Source organism: Dioscorea cayenensis, chromosome 2 (genome assembly GCF_009730915.1).
Source record: "Dioscorea cayenensis subsp. rotundata cultivar TDr96_F1 chromosome 2, TDr96_F1_v2_PseudoChromosome.rev07_lg8_w22 25.fasta, whole genome shotgun sequence".
NCBI classification, from domain to species: Eukaryota; Viridiplantae; Streptophyta; class Magnoliopsida; order Dioscoreales; family Dioscoreaceae; genus Dioscorea; species Dioscorea cayenensis.
This window is the reverse complement of record NC_052472.1, coordinates 16359196-16374702: the sequence shown is the minus strand read 5'-3', so window position 1 is coordinate 16374702 and position 15507 is coordinate 16359196. Positions and strand designations below refer to the sequence as shown.

At 36.5% G+C, this 15507-nt stretch overlaps 1 protein-coding gene across 1 annotated transcript; it reads right to left on the bottom strand.

Annotated features, from left to right (window-relative positions):
- Positions 1-6226: 6226 nt before the first annotated feature.
- On the bottom strand, positions 6227-7723 carry LOC120273155. Its single transcript, XM_039279801.1, has one exon. It carries the CDS (start codon positions 7721-7723, stop codon positions 6227-6229), a length of 1497 nt encoding a protein of 498 aa, XP_039135735.1.
- Between the last annotated feature and the right edge of the window lie 7784 nt (positions 7724-15507).

Below are 15507 nucleotides of genomic sequence, written 5' to 3'. Positions count from 1 at the left end.
AGCTTGTTAATGGCTTCATCATAGTCTACAGCTTCTGATACTTCACATGAGAATGAAGAGAATGAAGCGAATGAAGATATTGAATCCACATATACTGAAGTCAATGTAGTTTCTAAAGATGAAGACACAGAGAGTGATAATGAAGTTGAGCCTCAAAAAAAAGTTGAGGAGAGAAGGATGTCAAAAAAAGTGTTGCTCACCCAGATGATGAAGGTCAGCCACCTCACAAGTTGAAGTTCCACAGAGGCAAAGTACTTGATATCCAGTCCCAGAAAAAAATGGTCCTAGACGCCTTCGATTCAGAAAACCAAGAGTGGTGACTGAGAACGAAAACGGCAGAGGAGAATTAGGGAGGAGAAGCTTCAGAAAAAGAAGCAATATTAGTGGTGTAGATATGAATGAGGTTCCCGAAACTCCAAATGTGGTGTTGAGACATCAAGACCAGCAGAGAAAGAAAGATTCTCAAGGTTTGTTCAATCATGTCATCGAAGAAACTGCACGTTGAACTTCCAAAATGAAAAACATGCATACGTGCATGGCCAAAGAAAAATAAAATAAAATAAAATAATATAAATGAAATAAAAACAAAACAAATGAAATAATGAGAAGCAAAAAAAAAAAAAAGAAAAAGAAAAGAAAAGCATCACTTGTTTAAAAAAATAAAAATAAATAATAATAATAATAAATTTGGGCCCACCATTTAAATGATGAGAATGGGGTTAAAAAAAGAAAAAAATTTCACGTGGCTCATGCATGCATAAAAAAACATGCATACTCATGTTTTGGTAAGAGTAAATGACACACAAAAAAAAAGAAATGAAATAATGAGAAACATAAAAAGCATGCTATGGTCTCATGACACGCAGAATAAAAAAATAATAATAAAAGAAAATAATGGGCCCACCATTAAAAAAATGAATATTTACATGCATTTTTTTAAAAAAAATATTGGAAATGCAACCAACATTATGTCATGCCATGCATGCATGCAAGGTATAGAATTGTTTTGTATTTCCTTTAAAAAAAACATACATGATTTAGCTTCGTGAGATGTTTAATTGATTATAAGAAGGATTAGTAACGATGGATGTTGGTGATGTTGATTAAATAAAGAAAAGATGGTGACTACAATGATACGAACCATGAAGAGCACTATGGGATATGTAGCAATGAAGAAAAAGGTTCGGCCAATATATCAAATACTGATGACATGTTGTTATTAGAGCAACGACAAAATTACTCGGTCCAAGGCTATAACAAGAATGTTCAATTCCCGGCAACGGAACCCTTTTTTTATATGAAAAATGGAAACGATATATATATATATATATCTTAAGGCTGTAATGAGAAAGACATTTCAAAATGATTATGAGACATGCAACGTGGTGACAAAGCACAGGCAGTGGTGAATTTCAAGGCGATAACGAGATATATATCTCAAAATGGCAACAAGGCAGGCAATGCAGTGGCAAGGCATAGGCAGCGGCAATGATATAATATATATATATATATATAAGTGATGTAATAAACATGTTCATATAATAAAATAAATAAATTTTATAATTTGCAAATTTTTCTTGCCCTTTTACTTGTATTTGAGCCCTTAATCGGAGGTTCCCAAGACATTGTCTGGGGTAATTAATAATAGAGGCTTGCCTCTATTAGAAATGGAAGAATCCACGAAACAAATATGATATTTGTGTTTCGATGTGCCGCATGGTGTCTTCTTCACAGACATGATACCAGACGCGTATTTTTCGATCCCACAAGTAGATCTCAAACTCTTTTTTTTGAATAAATCTCAAACTTTATTTTGACTAAATCTCAAACTCTTTTTTTATAAACCTTATCTTTGAGTAGATCTCAAACTCTTTTTTGAGTAGATCTCAAACTCTATTTCGTGTAGATCTCAAACTCGTTTTCTTTTTATTTTTTTGTTGATTTCAAACCTTATCTTCGAGTAGATCTCAATCTCTTTTTTTTTTATTATTAGCTAATTAAATATGTGGTTCTCCTTGCATTTAGGTGCCATTCATAACATAAATGAACATGGGGAGGATCAAGCTAGCATCTCCAAACCGGGATCCAACTCAATATGTATGTTACTCAACAAGTCTTTCTTTCCCTGTTTTCCTTAATTGCCAATCTCACTCATTTTAATCTTTTTCCTTTCTATTGAATATCCTCATGAAGCTCCTTCCCCGATGATGAGTCCCTTTGCACATGACTCTCTGTCTTCTGACTTTGCACATGATGTCAACTTGTAAGAAAAGACATGGGCTTCGAGTCTTTTTGGGTAAAGAAGCTTATTGAAAAGGTGAAATCATCGCATCCTCATGAGAACGAATCTTTGAGGGAGGAAACTACAAAATTACACAAAAACTTGATGACACATGGAGCTGACATTTCAATCACAAGGGACAAGATATATGAAGTACTTGATATGACCAAGATTGCCCATGACACAAATAATGGAGGAAACAATCTAAACTTGGCAAAAAAGATGGAATTGATGGTGAAAGAAGAAAGGCTAAAGAAAACCAAATTGTCTCTCACAACAATGTCCCAACATATGGATAAGGCTAATATGGAGCTCATGCAAATAAGAAAGAAATTGCAAGAATGGAGAGCCCTAGGGGAAGAATTGAAAGTGCAAGAAAAAGAAAAAGAACAAATCATCTCCTCAAGAATGAGCCTCTTATCTGATGCTCCTCCCATTGAAGAAGTGAACAAGTCCCTCGCTGTTATTCATCAACAAATTGAAGCACTTGGGGGTAGTGGCGACAAATTACAACCCTCATTGTCATATAAGAAGGCTCTTGCCAACTTTGAGAGAGCAAAAGCTCAACTTTAGGCTTAGCTTATTTTTATCTTCGAATTTGGCTTATTTTACTTTCGTTGCTTAGGTTTAGGTCCTACCTATTTTATTCATTCAACTTTAACTTGATGTGGTCATGCTTGACCAACTTGCTCAAACAAGAGGATTGACGTTCCGTCATAAACAAACACAATTTTTACAATATGCTTTTATTTAAGTGGAGAAGAAAAAGAAGTTAATGGGACTCGTAATTTGCCTCGAGAAGCATATGTCATGCTTGACCAACTTGCTCAAACAAGAGCACTGGACATTCCGTCATAGACAAACACAAGTTTTTTTTTCTCTTTTTTTTTCAGTCTTTTTTTCTTCTTCTTTTTCCCCCTTTTTCCACATTTTCATATCATGGATTACAGGTACATCATGGATAATATTTTTTTAAGAAGCACGCATTAATGGGTGGCATAGGTATTCTTCCATCGTCATCAGCTAGCTGATAAGCTTCACTTTTGTAGACTAACTCTATAATATACAGTCCTCCTTGCTTTGCAGGCCTCAAGATTTTGTTGGGCCTCCAGTCTTCTTTCATCTAGAGAATCAAGTTCATCCAAACGCAAGCGAACTCTGTCTTCATTTGTGAGTTCATTCTGTGAGGCAATTCTCAGAGATGGAATCTGGGCTTTAAGTGGAAGAACAGGTTCTGTACTGAAAACTAACCATTACGGTGTTGATTGAGTTGTTGTTCGATATGTTGTCCGGTATGCCCATAAAACTTCAGGAAGCCTTTCGTGCTAATCCCTTTGACTTTTTAAAACTACTTACTTTAACAACTTTGATAATGTTTTATTGAATGCTTCTGCAAGAGCATTATAGATGGAGGAATACCTCCAATCTATTTTGTGATGCTGAGCAAACCTTCCAACCTTGAAACTTTTGAATGCTCGCCCATTGTCAGAGATGATCCTTCGAGGTGTTCCAAATTTATGTAGCACATGGTCTTTGAAGAATTTGATGATGTTTTCTGCCTTTACTTCCATTAAAGGAATGGCTTCCGCCAATCGTGAAAAATAGTCAGTGGCAGCTAATATAAAGTGATGCCCCCTTAATGATGGAGTCTTAATAGGGCCTATCACATCGGTCCCCACATCTCGAAAGGCCATAAAGAGATGGTAGGATGCAAAGGGTTGGGATGTTGATGAGTGAAATCCCCATGAGCTTGGCACAGTTTGCACCATATTACATATTGTAGGAAATCATTAATCACGCTTGGCCAAAAATACCCAATATGTTTGATCTTTAACCACATCTTGAGTCCTAATTGGTGAGTTCCGCAGATACCAAAATGGACTTCATGCATAACTTCTTCAGCCTCCTCCTTCGAAAGACATCTTAGTAGGAGTTGATCATATGATCTTCGATAGAAAATATCATTAACAAGGGTAAACCTCGTCGTCCTTTTTTTTAACTGCGTTGCCAGCAACTTTTCATCTTGGAGTTTGCCATACTCCAAGTATTTAATAAAGGATCCCTCCAACCCTTTATCAAGGCATGAACTCAATACCCTCCTACTTTGAATGGTGACTTGGATCTCCTCTTGATTTAGATCAGCCAGCTCTTTTGCCATTTTGGCTAAGCTATCTGTTTTTCCATTAATTGACCTGGAAACTCTCTCCAGCTTAACATCATGGATTTGCTCCAATAATTCAATAACTCTCTGATGATACTAAAGAAGTTCTTGCTTATGAGTCTTAAAACTTCCTTCAACTTGATTTATAATGAGTTGTGAATCACCATATATCTACAAGCTTTGAATCCCCACATTGACTGCTAGCTCCAATCCAGCAATAAGAGCTTTATATTCTGCTTCATTGTTAGTGCATTGCTTCAACAAAAAAGAGAGTATCTCAGGATCCCACCTTTAGGAGAAATGAAGATGAGTCCAATGCCAGCTCTAATTTGAGGAATTTTAGGTCTAACAACTGGTTGGACCGAAGAAATTCCATCAAAGAACATCTTCCAATAGTATTTTTCCTCTCCAATTACAAAGTCTCTTCATCAGGGAGATCACATCTCAAAGGAGATTCATCAGGCAAAGAATGCGCCGCAAGAAAATCTGCCAATGCTTGACCTTTGATTGTTTTTTGTGGAGTATAAGTTATTTCAAACTCCATGAGTATCAATGCCCATTTTGTAAATCTTCCAATGAGTAGTGGTCTGGTCATCAAGTATTTGAGTGGGTTTATTCTTAAGATAAGAATGATTTTATGTGAGAGCAAATAATGCTGAAGCATCTTTACTGCAAACACCAAGGAGAGACAGTGCTTCTCTATTGGTGTATATTTGTTTTCAGCACCCACCAACATTCTACTAAGGTAGTATAGGGCGTTCTCCTTACCTGCTTCATTCTCTTGAGCTAGCAGAGCTCCAAGGGATCCATCCAAGGCTGTTGTGTATAAGATCAATGACTTTCCTGCAATTGGTGCTGCTAACACTAGGGGATTCGTTAAGTAGTGCTTGATTTCTTCAAAAGTGTTTTGGCACTCATTGTCCCATTTGAAGGGAGCGTCCTTTTTCACCATCTTTGGGAATGGCTTACACTTGCCCGAAAGATTGGCGATGAATCTTCAGATATAGGCAAGATGTCCTTAGAAGGACCTCAGCTGCTTCAATGTCTTTGAAGGTGGCATTTCTATGATTGCTTTAATTTTGGAGGGGTCAATCTCTATTCCTTGATGGCTTACGATGAAACCAAGAAATTTTCCAGATAATACCCCAAATGCACATTTCATAGGGTTCATCTTCAAGTTATATTTTCTAATACGATCAAACACCGTTCTCAAGTCATTGAGGTGTTGATCTCTTGATTGTGTTTTTACTACCAAATCGTCTATATAACACTCCACGACTTGGTGAATCAAATCATCAAAGATTTTTTTCATGGCTCTCTGATATGTTGTCCTCACATTCTTTAGTCCAAATGGCATAACCTTGTAGCAGTAGATGCCTATTGGTGTCCGAAACGTAGTATGCTTTTCATCCTCTGGGACCATCTTGATTTGGTTGTACCTAGAGTAACCATCCATGAAAGAAAACATCTCATAAGAGGAAGTGTTATCAATTATGATCTCCATAAAAGGTAGTAGAAAATCATCTTTGAGATATGCTTTGTTTAAGTCCCTGAAGTCCACACATATTCTGATTTGCCCATATTTCTTCTTGACGGGGGAGCACTATGCTGGCGATCCAGTCAGGGTAATTTTCTCCCCTTATGAATCCAGCTTCAATTAGTTTCTTGGTTTCTTCAATGACGCTCTCCTACAAATCAAACTTCATCTTTATTGGTGCTTGTTTCACTGGTTGAAAATTAGGGTTAATGGCGAGCTTGTGCACTGCTACTTCTGTGTCAAGCCCTTACATCTCCTTATAGCTCCATGCAAAACAATCAATATACTCTGCAAGGATGCTTAGAATGGCTTCTTTCTCTTCTTGAGTTAGTTGTCCACTTAAGAAAGTGTGTTTAGGATCATCCTCACTTCCCAAGTTGATGTCCACCAACTCATCAATTGTCGCTTGCCCTCCATCTTCAAATTTAGGGGGTGCGTCCTTCAATTTTATATCTTTGACGAGGTGATTATCTAATACGTGTTCAACTGGATCTTCATCCCTTGTATCCGACCCTTCAACAGGTGGTACCATGCGACATTCATATACTTGCTCATCTTGAAACCCAAGACCCTTTTTGCTTAAGCCTTGACCTTGCACAGCAATCTTAAAAGGGCGCCAAAGTCCCTCAAAGAGAATATGCCTGTCTTTCGAATGCTTCAAACTAATTCCAGCTTGCTTTATTAATTTTCTTAGCTTAGGAGGATAGTAATCTGGAATCCTCAAAGGCCAAGGTTCTTCATATTCCATTGCTTTGCTCATCAAAATATCTTCAGCATTAGACTTATTTGGATCAGACTTATAAAAGAGAATCCCTCTCTCCTCTTGATGGCGAGAAGGCACATAGAAGGTGATGAGCCGTTCTACCAAGTTAACATGCAACTCATCAAGAGCTTTTGTGAAGGCCCTCCGGTATTCTTGTAACATGAAGAGAGCTTTCAACCAGAACTTTATCATCATCTTCTTCTTCTTTTTAAATTGGTAGGAATAAAGCTTCTTCTCTGTCAGAACCATCACTTCCAAAATGCCAGTTCCTCTTGTGACGACGAGCAAGTGAGTGAGCGATTTGTATGTCTTCATGAACTTTTTTTCTTCTAAAGGCTCCGTGTCACTTCCAAAGTGCAGTTTCAAAGGCAAAAACCAAACCTTCTTCTGAGTGAGCTTGGTAGTTTTAGTGACTTTCATAAGGACATCATCTTTGGCTGCAGAAAGCTTGCCCCCTTTTGGTGTATCCACAAAATACCGTGCATCCTTATAGTTGATTTCATGCACACCAAATGGTTGGATCTCTCCATCTATATTGTATACATCATCATCCTTCATATATTTCAAACATTGATGCAAAGTGGAAGGAACCACATAGTTTTCATGTAGCCATGGTCTTCCCAACAATGCTCTATAGGAAGCATCAGTGTTGATGACATGAAACTTCACGTCTGATGTCAACTTTCCAATTTTTAAAGGGAGAGTAATTGACCCAAGGGCTTTTTGATTATGCTGGTTAAAGCCTTGGACAAAGATCTTTTCAGCCAATAGGTGATATGTCTCCAAAGCCAAGGTATGCAAAGTCTTTAGTGTTATCAGATTTACTGATGACCCTGAATCAATGAGGATTAGATTGACTCTTGTCCCATCACAAGACCTAGAAACATATAAGGGTCTATTGTGGTTGCTTATCCCCAACAATAAGTCCTTCTCTGAGAAATTAATCGTCGGAGAACAAAATGCGTAGAGAGCTTCCGCCATATGAGCTTCAGCAAAATAAGCTTAGTATTCTTCCGGGTTTTGCAAGACATGGATCAATGTGTCTTTGAGCTCCTGCGATATCATCAGCCCATGAAGACACTTAGTTGAGCTGGAATTTTCATCAAATGGGCAGTAATATTTTAGTCTTATGTCTTTGAAGAAGAAGTCTTGCGTGGTTGCATAATGTCTTCATTCACGTCAATTACTTTCTCTTTTCGTTTATCTTTAGTGCCATGTGCTTACTCGAGAAGCCTTCGCACATTATTAATCATTCGAGGCTCCTCCTCCTCATCTTGGTGTATGCACCAATTATCATACCTTTTTTTTATTGTCAAAGCATAGCATGTACCTAACATCTCAAAATACTCCTTAGGTCGGTTTATGGTACCCGACTTGAGTACTTTATTTAACCACCTCTTGAAACCATTACAATCTTCCAGTGCATGCCCTATTAAATAATGAAAAGGACAATACTTAGGATAATTTTTCATATTTGTTGTAGCATCCCTTCTCTTCTTTAGAAGCAATACCCTTTCTTCCACCATCTTCTGAAACAATTCTTGAAATTTGTCTCTTCTTATAGAACAACTCCCATTTCTTACATTGCTTAGAAGTTAAAGTGTTCTTCCTTCCTCCATGTCAGCTTTTTGGTCATAACTATGTTGAGGATGTGTCTCCTTTTGCTAGAAAGAAGGATTCATAGGTTCTCTAATTCCAGATTCATTCCAAGGAGCATTACTATCTGGAACATGTGGCTTTCGATGAGTGAGGTCATATGTCACCCTTTGAATGAATGATGGAATTTCCTCACATGGCATCACCTTTCTGAGAATTTTATGTTTAGGTACCCTTCTTGGCTTTTCTCTTGGACAGTATTCACTTGTCTCAGAGGATTGTGTTGGTATTTCTCACAATCTTGCATTTGTCATCCGACCCCTTTCTTTAAAAGCTCGTTTCTTTCTTTGCTTTTTACTCACATATGGTCTCTCATGTCGATCATATATAACTGCTCAGTTAGAGAATCATCCTCATCTGGGTAATAGAGCTCAAGCTCATCTTCGTCATCACCATCATCCCATGCTTCTTCTTCATATGTGAAAATAACTCGAAAAAGTCTCAACCATGGGGTCTTCATCTTGAGACTCATCTAAATCTGAGAGCAGGTCCTTAACCTCATTAGGGAAGTAATCACCTAATGTAATTAGGGCTCTCTCCTTTTGCTGATAATCTTCTAAGGAGTCAATATATTCCTCAATAATTGACTTCTTATGATGGAACTCAGCAGGCTTTATCTGCTTCTACTTCTTTCTCTTGTTCTTGATCATTCTATTTTTCTTGACTTTTTGCTTGGGCTTCTCATCAGGGTCTTGAGCTCTCCGCCACTTGATACCAGGGAGCTCTCCTAATTTCTTTAACATCTTTCTTGACTTCTTTGAGATAAAAATTTCCCATATGCCTTCTAGAACTCCAAGAGGAGCAGGCTCCATGGGAACTTGAAAACCTCCCTCAGCTTGGATGCCTTCTGATATGCCCCCTGCATCTTGCCTCCATGAAGCTTCTTCTTGAAGTGCCACTGACACATAGTTGGTGTGCTCTGCTGGTTGATCGAGCAATAAATTTTTAGATAAAGTGATCTTCCCTTCTTGATACTACCGCTCAATCCAATCCTTGAAAACATAGCAGTTCTCAATTGAATGACCCAATATTCTGTGATATGGACAGAAATTTGGGTGATCTTTCTTGTCTACCTCTTCTGGTCGCTTGTTCTCTGGCAGATGCAAACCCACATTCAATGCATCTTTGAATATCTTCATCACTTTGTGCCTTTTAAAGGAATATTTTTTGTTCATCCTTTCTTGAAGAGAAATTACAGGCTTAGGTGGTTCACTTCCATTCCCAAGTGATAGTGGTTTTGGCTTGTCATAATTTGCTAATGTAGTGGCCTCCTTTACTTTATCAGTTGTAAAGGCCACATGCTTAATGCCTTCTGGCTTTCTTGGTTTTTCTTTGTCCACTTTGGTGGGTTGCATTGTGTATACTACCCTTGGACTAGTTCTTTCCAATTTGACTTGAGAGATCAAGTCTTGGAAGGTGTGAATGTCAGATGAGCTAAGAAATGGAGCCATCCAATTATCAATATTCCCCACCAATAGCCCCACTGCTTGCACGTGATTGAGTGGTTGTTCACACTTGATGCTCAAGTTACGCCATCTCATCACATAATCTATGACCTTCTCATCCTTGTTCTGCCTTGTGTTAGCCAAATCGGCTATAATGATTTTATCAATGACTCCACCGAACCGGACCCTAAAGGAGTCTTTCATTTGCTGCCATGTCTGAATGGATTCATGTTGCAATTTTGCATACCATTCAAAGGCCACACCAATTAAACTAGTGGCAAATTGTCGCAACAAAAGAGATGGGTTGCTGCTTGAATCCCCATATACTGTTATGAATGAGCCAGATGTTGATCAGGGTTCCCTGAGCCATTAAACTGCTTAAACTTAGGAACATTAAGCCACTTGATCATGAAAGCTTGAGTAGGGCTTATCACCATCACTTTTTAGTGTAGCACCCTTAGCTTGCTTTAATTGTGCAGTAACTGTCCTTTGTATTTATTCTCAAGAAATCATTGGCTCAGGCACTGCCGATGTTCCAGCTTGCTCATGTAACCCCAGTACTTCTTCCTCTTGAACAACTTGTAGGGATGGTGCTTGCCTATGAGCCCTTGAATTTTATGGAGTAGATTTTGGACCTGATCAGTTGAACAAGAGATCACACTAGTCAGAGATGTAACAGTCTGCATCATAGATATGTGATGCAGACTGTTACATTAACTATATTTACACACGAACATAATATTGTAAGTATACGGGTTATCAAGTAATAACTCGTGGGTGAACATGAGAGTCGTATTTCCTTAGGAACGGCGAGAGGCTTATATTACTTCCTTTTCACTTAATCAATAGTCTAATCGTTTACTCTCTTTCTTTAGTTTACTTGTACAACACTATCAAACAATATAATTGGAGACATCGTTAAGCACACTTAGAAGGAGTTGGGAGTATCTACTATAGTTATCTTGATTATTAATTATGAAAGATATTAAGTGTTAATCGTGTTCTAGGATCGAACTGGGGGAATTCAAAGGCTTGCTAGTCCCAATAAGCTATGGCAACTAGGTCTAAATCACTAGGAACTTAAGATGGAATATCTTCCACCCCAGCCTCCTATGTTTGCCTTAAGTGCAGAAATCCCACGAGAAGATACCATTTAAACCCTAAGCTTAAGGGCAATCAATCCCTAATCTAGAAACTTAGCTATGCCTAACCTCTTAAAACTTGCATAGATCTATCATGGCATGGGCGCCATCAACATAGGGGCGTAATCTCCTCATCCACATTAACAGTAATAATCAATTAAGAACATGCAATGATTATTAAAACTAGAACAATATATATTAATCAATCATGATTTATAAATAAAAACCGAGGGACCTAGACATACAATTCCTCTCGAATTAGGTTCTCATGGATAATAAAAAGCAAAGCATCAAAGCACAAGAGAGCCACAATACCAAATAAAGAATAAATAAAACCTTCAATGTATTCCTAGACTAACTCCCACCAATAGTTCTCCGAAGGTTGGGATTAGAGGATCCCAAGATTATCCAGATGACGCATGTCACTCGCGCTCCTCTGATTATGATCTTTGAAGATTCCTGTCACGCATGATCTTCTCTGATGATGCTCATAAGGAAGAAACCCTGTCTCCCACCCCTCTAATCTCCAGAAATCTGATCACCCTACCTTATTCAGGAAAAGTGTCCCCCCAAATTTAGATAAAACTAGGGTATTTATAGTGATCGGCTCCGCCACGGCCTCACCACGTGTATTGTGATTCCCGTAGTGAGTAAGTTGTTGCTTGGGCTCCAAGTCACATCATGGCATGGTCTTTGGCCATTATGTGCCTTGACAATAACCATTGTAAAGCCATTGTGGCTTCTGTGTTGCTTCTGGTGGTTCCATGCAACCACGGCTTGATCACGATAGTTGTAAGTATAGATAATGGGCATGGTAAGTTTCCATAATGCCCGTTGTGAGTCGTGGTGCAGCTTTGATTCAACAAGGTACTAATCTCCAACCCTAGAAAAATCTTTGTTCATCATAGGACTAACCCCAACCCTAGAAAAAATAAATTTACTCATGTTTGATTTACAACTCATGATGTTCGGACAAAGCATCAATAAACAAAAAATAAAATAAAAGTATAAAGAAAAACTTGGTTAGATGGATGAGAACCACGCTTAAAAGTTGATAAATCTTCAATTAATCCTTGATCTCCTCAGTCTTTTGATACATGCTTTTGCCTTTAGATGGTTCTAAACCTTATAACCTAACCACATAAGCCAAAGATTATTTTTGAAAACCCTCCATTGTCTTATATATAGTTATGGTTTTCTCTGACAACCAACTACCACGGGTGTGGTGTGTACCACAAGTTGCCCATGGAGCTTTCTGATCTTGCATTATGCTCTATGCCCATGGTGGTTAACACTAGCGGGTCATGTTTGAATTCATGCATGAGAATCTTTTACCTCTTCATAACTTCTCTTCTCCACTTTTGTTTTAGAATGTTTCAAATAATTACGTAATTGATGATGAATTCCAACCATTTGCATATAAAACACCATAAGTAACCTCAACCAAAAAGATAATAATCAAACAAAAATATCCGAGAAGATGCATGCTTAATTAACACTTCTCTTTTTGTTTGTTCAAGTTTTTAATTTTTTACATAATTATATCATGTGCATAAAAATATGTCAGATATTCTACATGATATTACTAATTTCATGACGTAGTAATCATTCAGAGGTAATCTACATGTGTCTAGGCAATTATCCTTTTGTTCAAATATTTGATTGTAGAATTGGCTTAACTTTTTTCATCACTGTTTTAGTTCTACATAAACATAGAAACTTGTATATTGTTTTATAGGATGCGGGAGTTGAATTATTTAGCGGATGCTAGTAACATGAACGTTGTTCTATTACTCTTCATCAATCTATTAAATGTGTTCTTATGAAGATTTCCACCTAAAGTGGTCTATGTTTTGGCCAATGATGATTTTCCTTGTATGCATAAGTGATTATGGTTATCAGTTTACTTTTTATCATTTTATTTTAATTGGTATGTATTTATTTGATTACCATATATATATATATATATATTTAAATATTAAACTTAATTAATCATGCTTTTTTATATTATTGCAATTATATTTTTTTAAAATATATTTTATTATTAACCTTGGTAAAATTATTGATCCCTAACCCTTGGGCTTTGTTAGGTCAATCCTCGGATCAAATTTGACAACATAAGTTTTACCATTTATGAGTTATGTATATCATCATCTAGTGGTTGCATTTTGCATTTTGTAATTTTTTTTTCTTAATTTCTTTATTACTACACCGAATTTCATGTGTTTGTTACCGTCCATATTTTTGGATTGTGTGCTTTGATTTGTTTTTCTCCGAATGGAATTAAATGGATATCAAAGGGTTTCAATCATATATTCATCGTGATGTCAACAAGGATTAATGGAATCCCAATTAAGTTATTTGTATAACTAATTGATCGAACCACCAAATGTAGTTTCAAACTTCCATTGGGCTAGATTTGGGCTCTCTGACCATGTAAAAGTTTTTGTACCAATGTGACTTGCCGAATGGAAATGCATATATGATTATTGAATATGTATATTTCACAATTGCAGTAGTTCTTTGTGTTGCTCATTGCAATAGAGTAAATAAAAATTATTAATGATTTTCTAACTTCATCTATTTTTGTTCATTACAGATGTTGTAAGTGAAATAGTCCAAATCATTTTGTTAATCATACTCAAGCATATATTTAATTATAATATTTTTTTTTCAAACATGTTAAATAAGCTCAAATTTAATCTGAGTGAAGTAAAGGGTAAAATAGTAATTACATAGTTATAAACAAATAAATATTCAATGCTTAAACACATTTAATACTAAAATTAGAGATGTAAGTATAATTAAGATGTGTTAACAAATGAATTTTGAAGATATTGAATTGACAAAAAAAGTTTCAAATTCAGCATAAATGAGAATATTTTAAAAAAATCATTTTATTTCATTTCATAAGTATTGCAAGAAAACATGATTTATGAGGTCTGTAGAAGAATCATTAGTTTTAAAGGAAATTATCGGCTGGTTTTCGAGGGTAAAATAATCAAACAAGACATCAATATATTCTGCCTGGTTTTGAGGGACAACCATATATTATAGAGATTTGATAACTGTAAACTTTACTTAAGCGAGATGTGTGTCTATAAGAAGATGTGCAATTCTTTGTTCTTGAAAACATTGAATAAAAGTCCTTTATACCTCCCCCAACCAGCAACTCAACAAGTACAATAATAATTAAGTATTCTGAATTAAATTGGATTGCCCATATAATTCACCTTTTTTTTTAATAATATAGTTCTACAATAATGAGACCCTCACCTGCTCAATTTGCCAGCGCCTGTCAATGGCAGGTCCACATGTGACTGAAAACCTAGGACTGAAAAATTGCAATTCATTCGATTATATTAGATCAAAGCTTTCCATGTAATGAATGCATTCAAATAAGAAAGAAAACAAATGGTTTACCTCCTTACATAAATCTCAACAATTGCAGGGATTAATCAAGGTTGTCAATTTTAATTGGAGAAATTGGATCAGCAACTTGAAACTGCCCAATAGTTCTCGCGAAAAACATCATCTGTTGCTCAATTGTGAACTTAAGATTCTAGGACCTGAAACAATTATAAATTAACATTGCATCAGCAATCACTTAATTTCAAGCTTAAATCATACAGAATTACGGTGGCATGTAGGTGAGTACCTTGCGGAATCCATGTTGTTCTCCCTCATACTGAACAAGAGCAACAGGCAATCCTTTATCTTTCAAAGCTTGGTATATTTATGGGCTTGAACTGGTGGCACAATCTGCATTTTACATCATAAAATATCTAAACTGCTGCAAAGAGTGTAATGAATAAGCTCTACATTTCAGATCGGAGGACACAGAATGATGAAAACTAGCAGTTTAAGTTGGACCAAGGTTTAGGGTTTGGAGTTTTACAGAAGGGTTTTGTACCCCAGGATACCTCAAAGTTGTTAAGGTTTGAATGTTGATTGTTAGAATATACACTGTTAAAGTTACCGCCAGGGATATTAGATTATCTTGCTACAGTACTGCTGTTATGGTTTTCCCAGGTATACCTACACAGTTTTCCCTCGATTTCTAAAACTGCTCGTCTGCTACCCAATATTCTCAGAGAAACATCTATTGCAAGTACAAGGTTGTCATCTTCTTCAGGTAATTGTGATCAGAAGATTACGACACAGATATTTAAATTGTCCTACATGATTACTATGTATTTTTTCCCATTTCCAGGGCTGATCTTTTTAAAGTGGGTTTCTGGGTTTTGTTAAATTAAGTATAATTGTTTGATGTGATTTAAACACCCCAAAAATCTCTGAAATTGTTGTTTAGCTATTAACAAATGGGGGAACAATTTTATTCTAGCTACCATATAGGGTTGTAATTCTATTCCTATCTAATTCAAGGTTAGTCCCAAAAGTTCTATTTTTGTTTCTAAGAACTCAGATTTTTTTTCACATAATATTATTCCATGCTTTTGTGCAAGATAATATAATTTTTACGTTGCGCTTCATGTTCCTTTTCAGTATTAGAGTATATTAA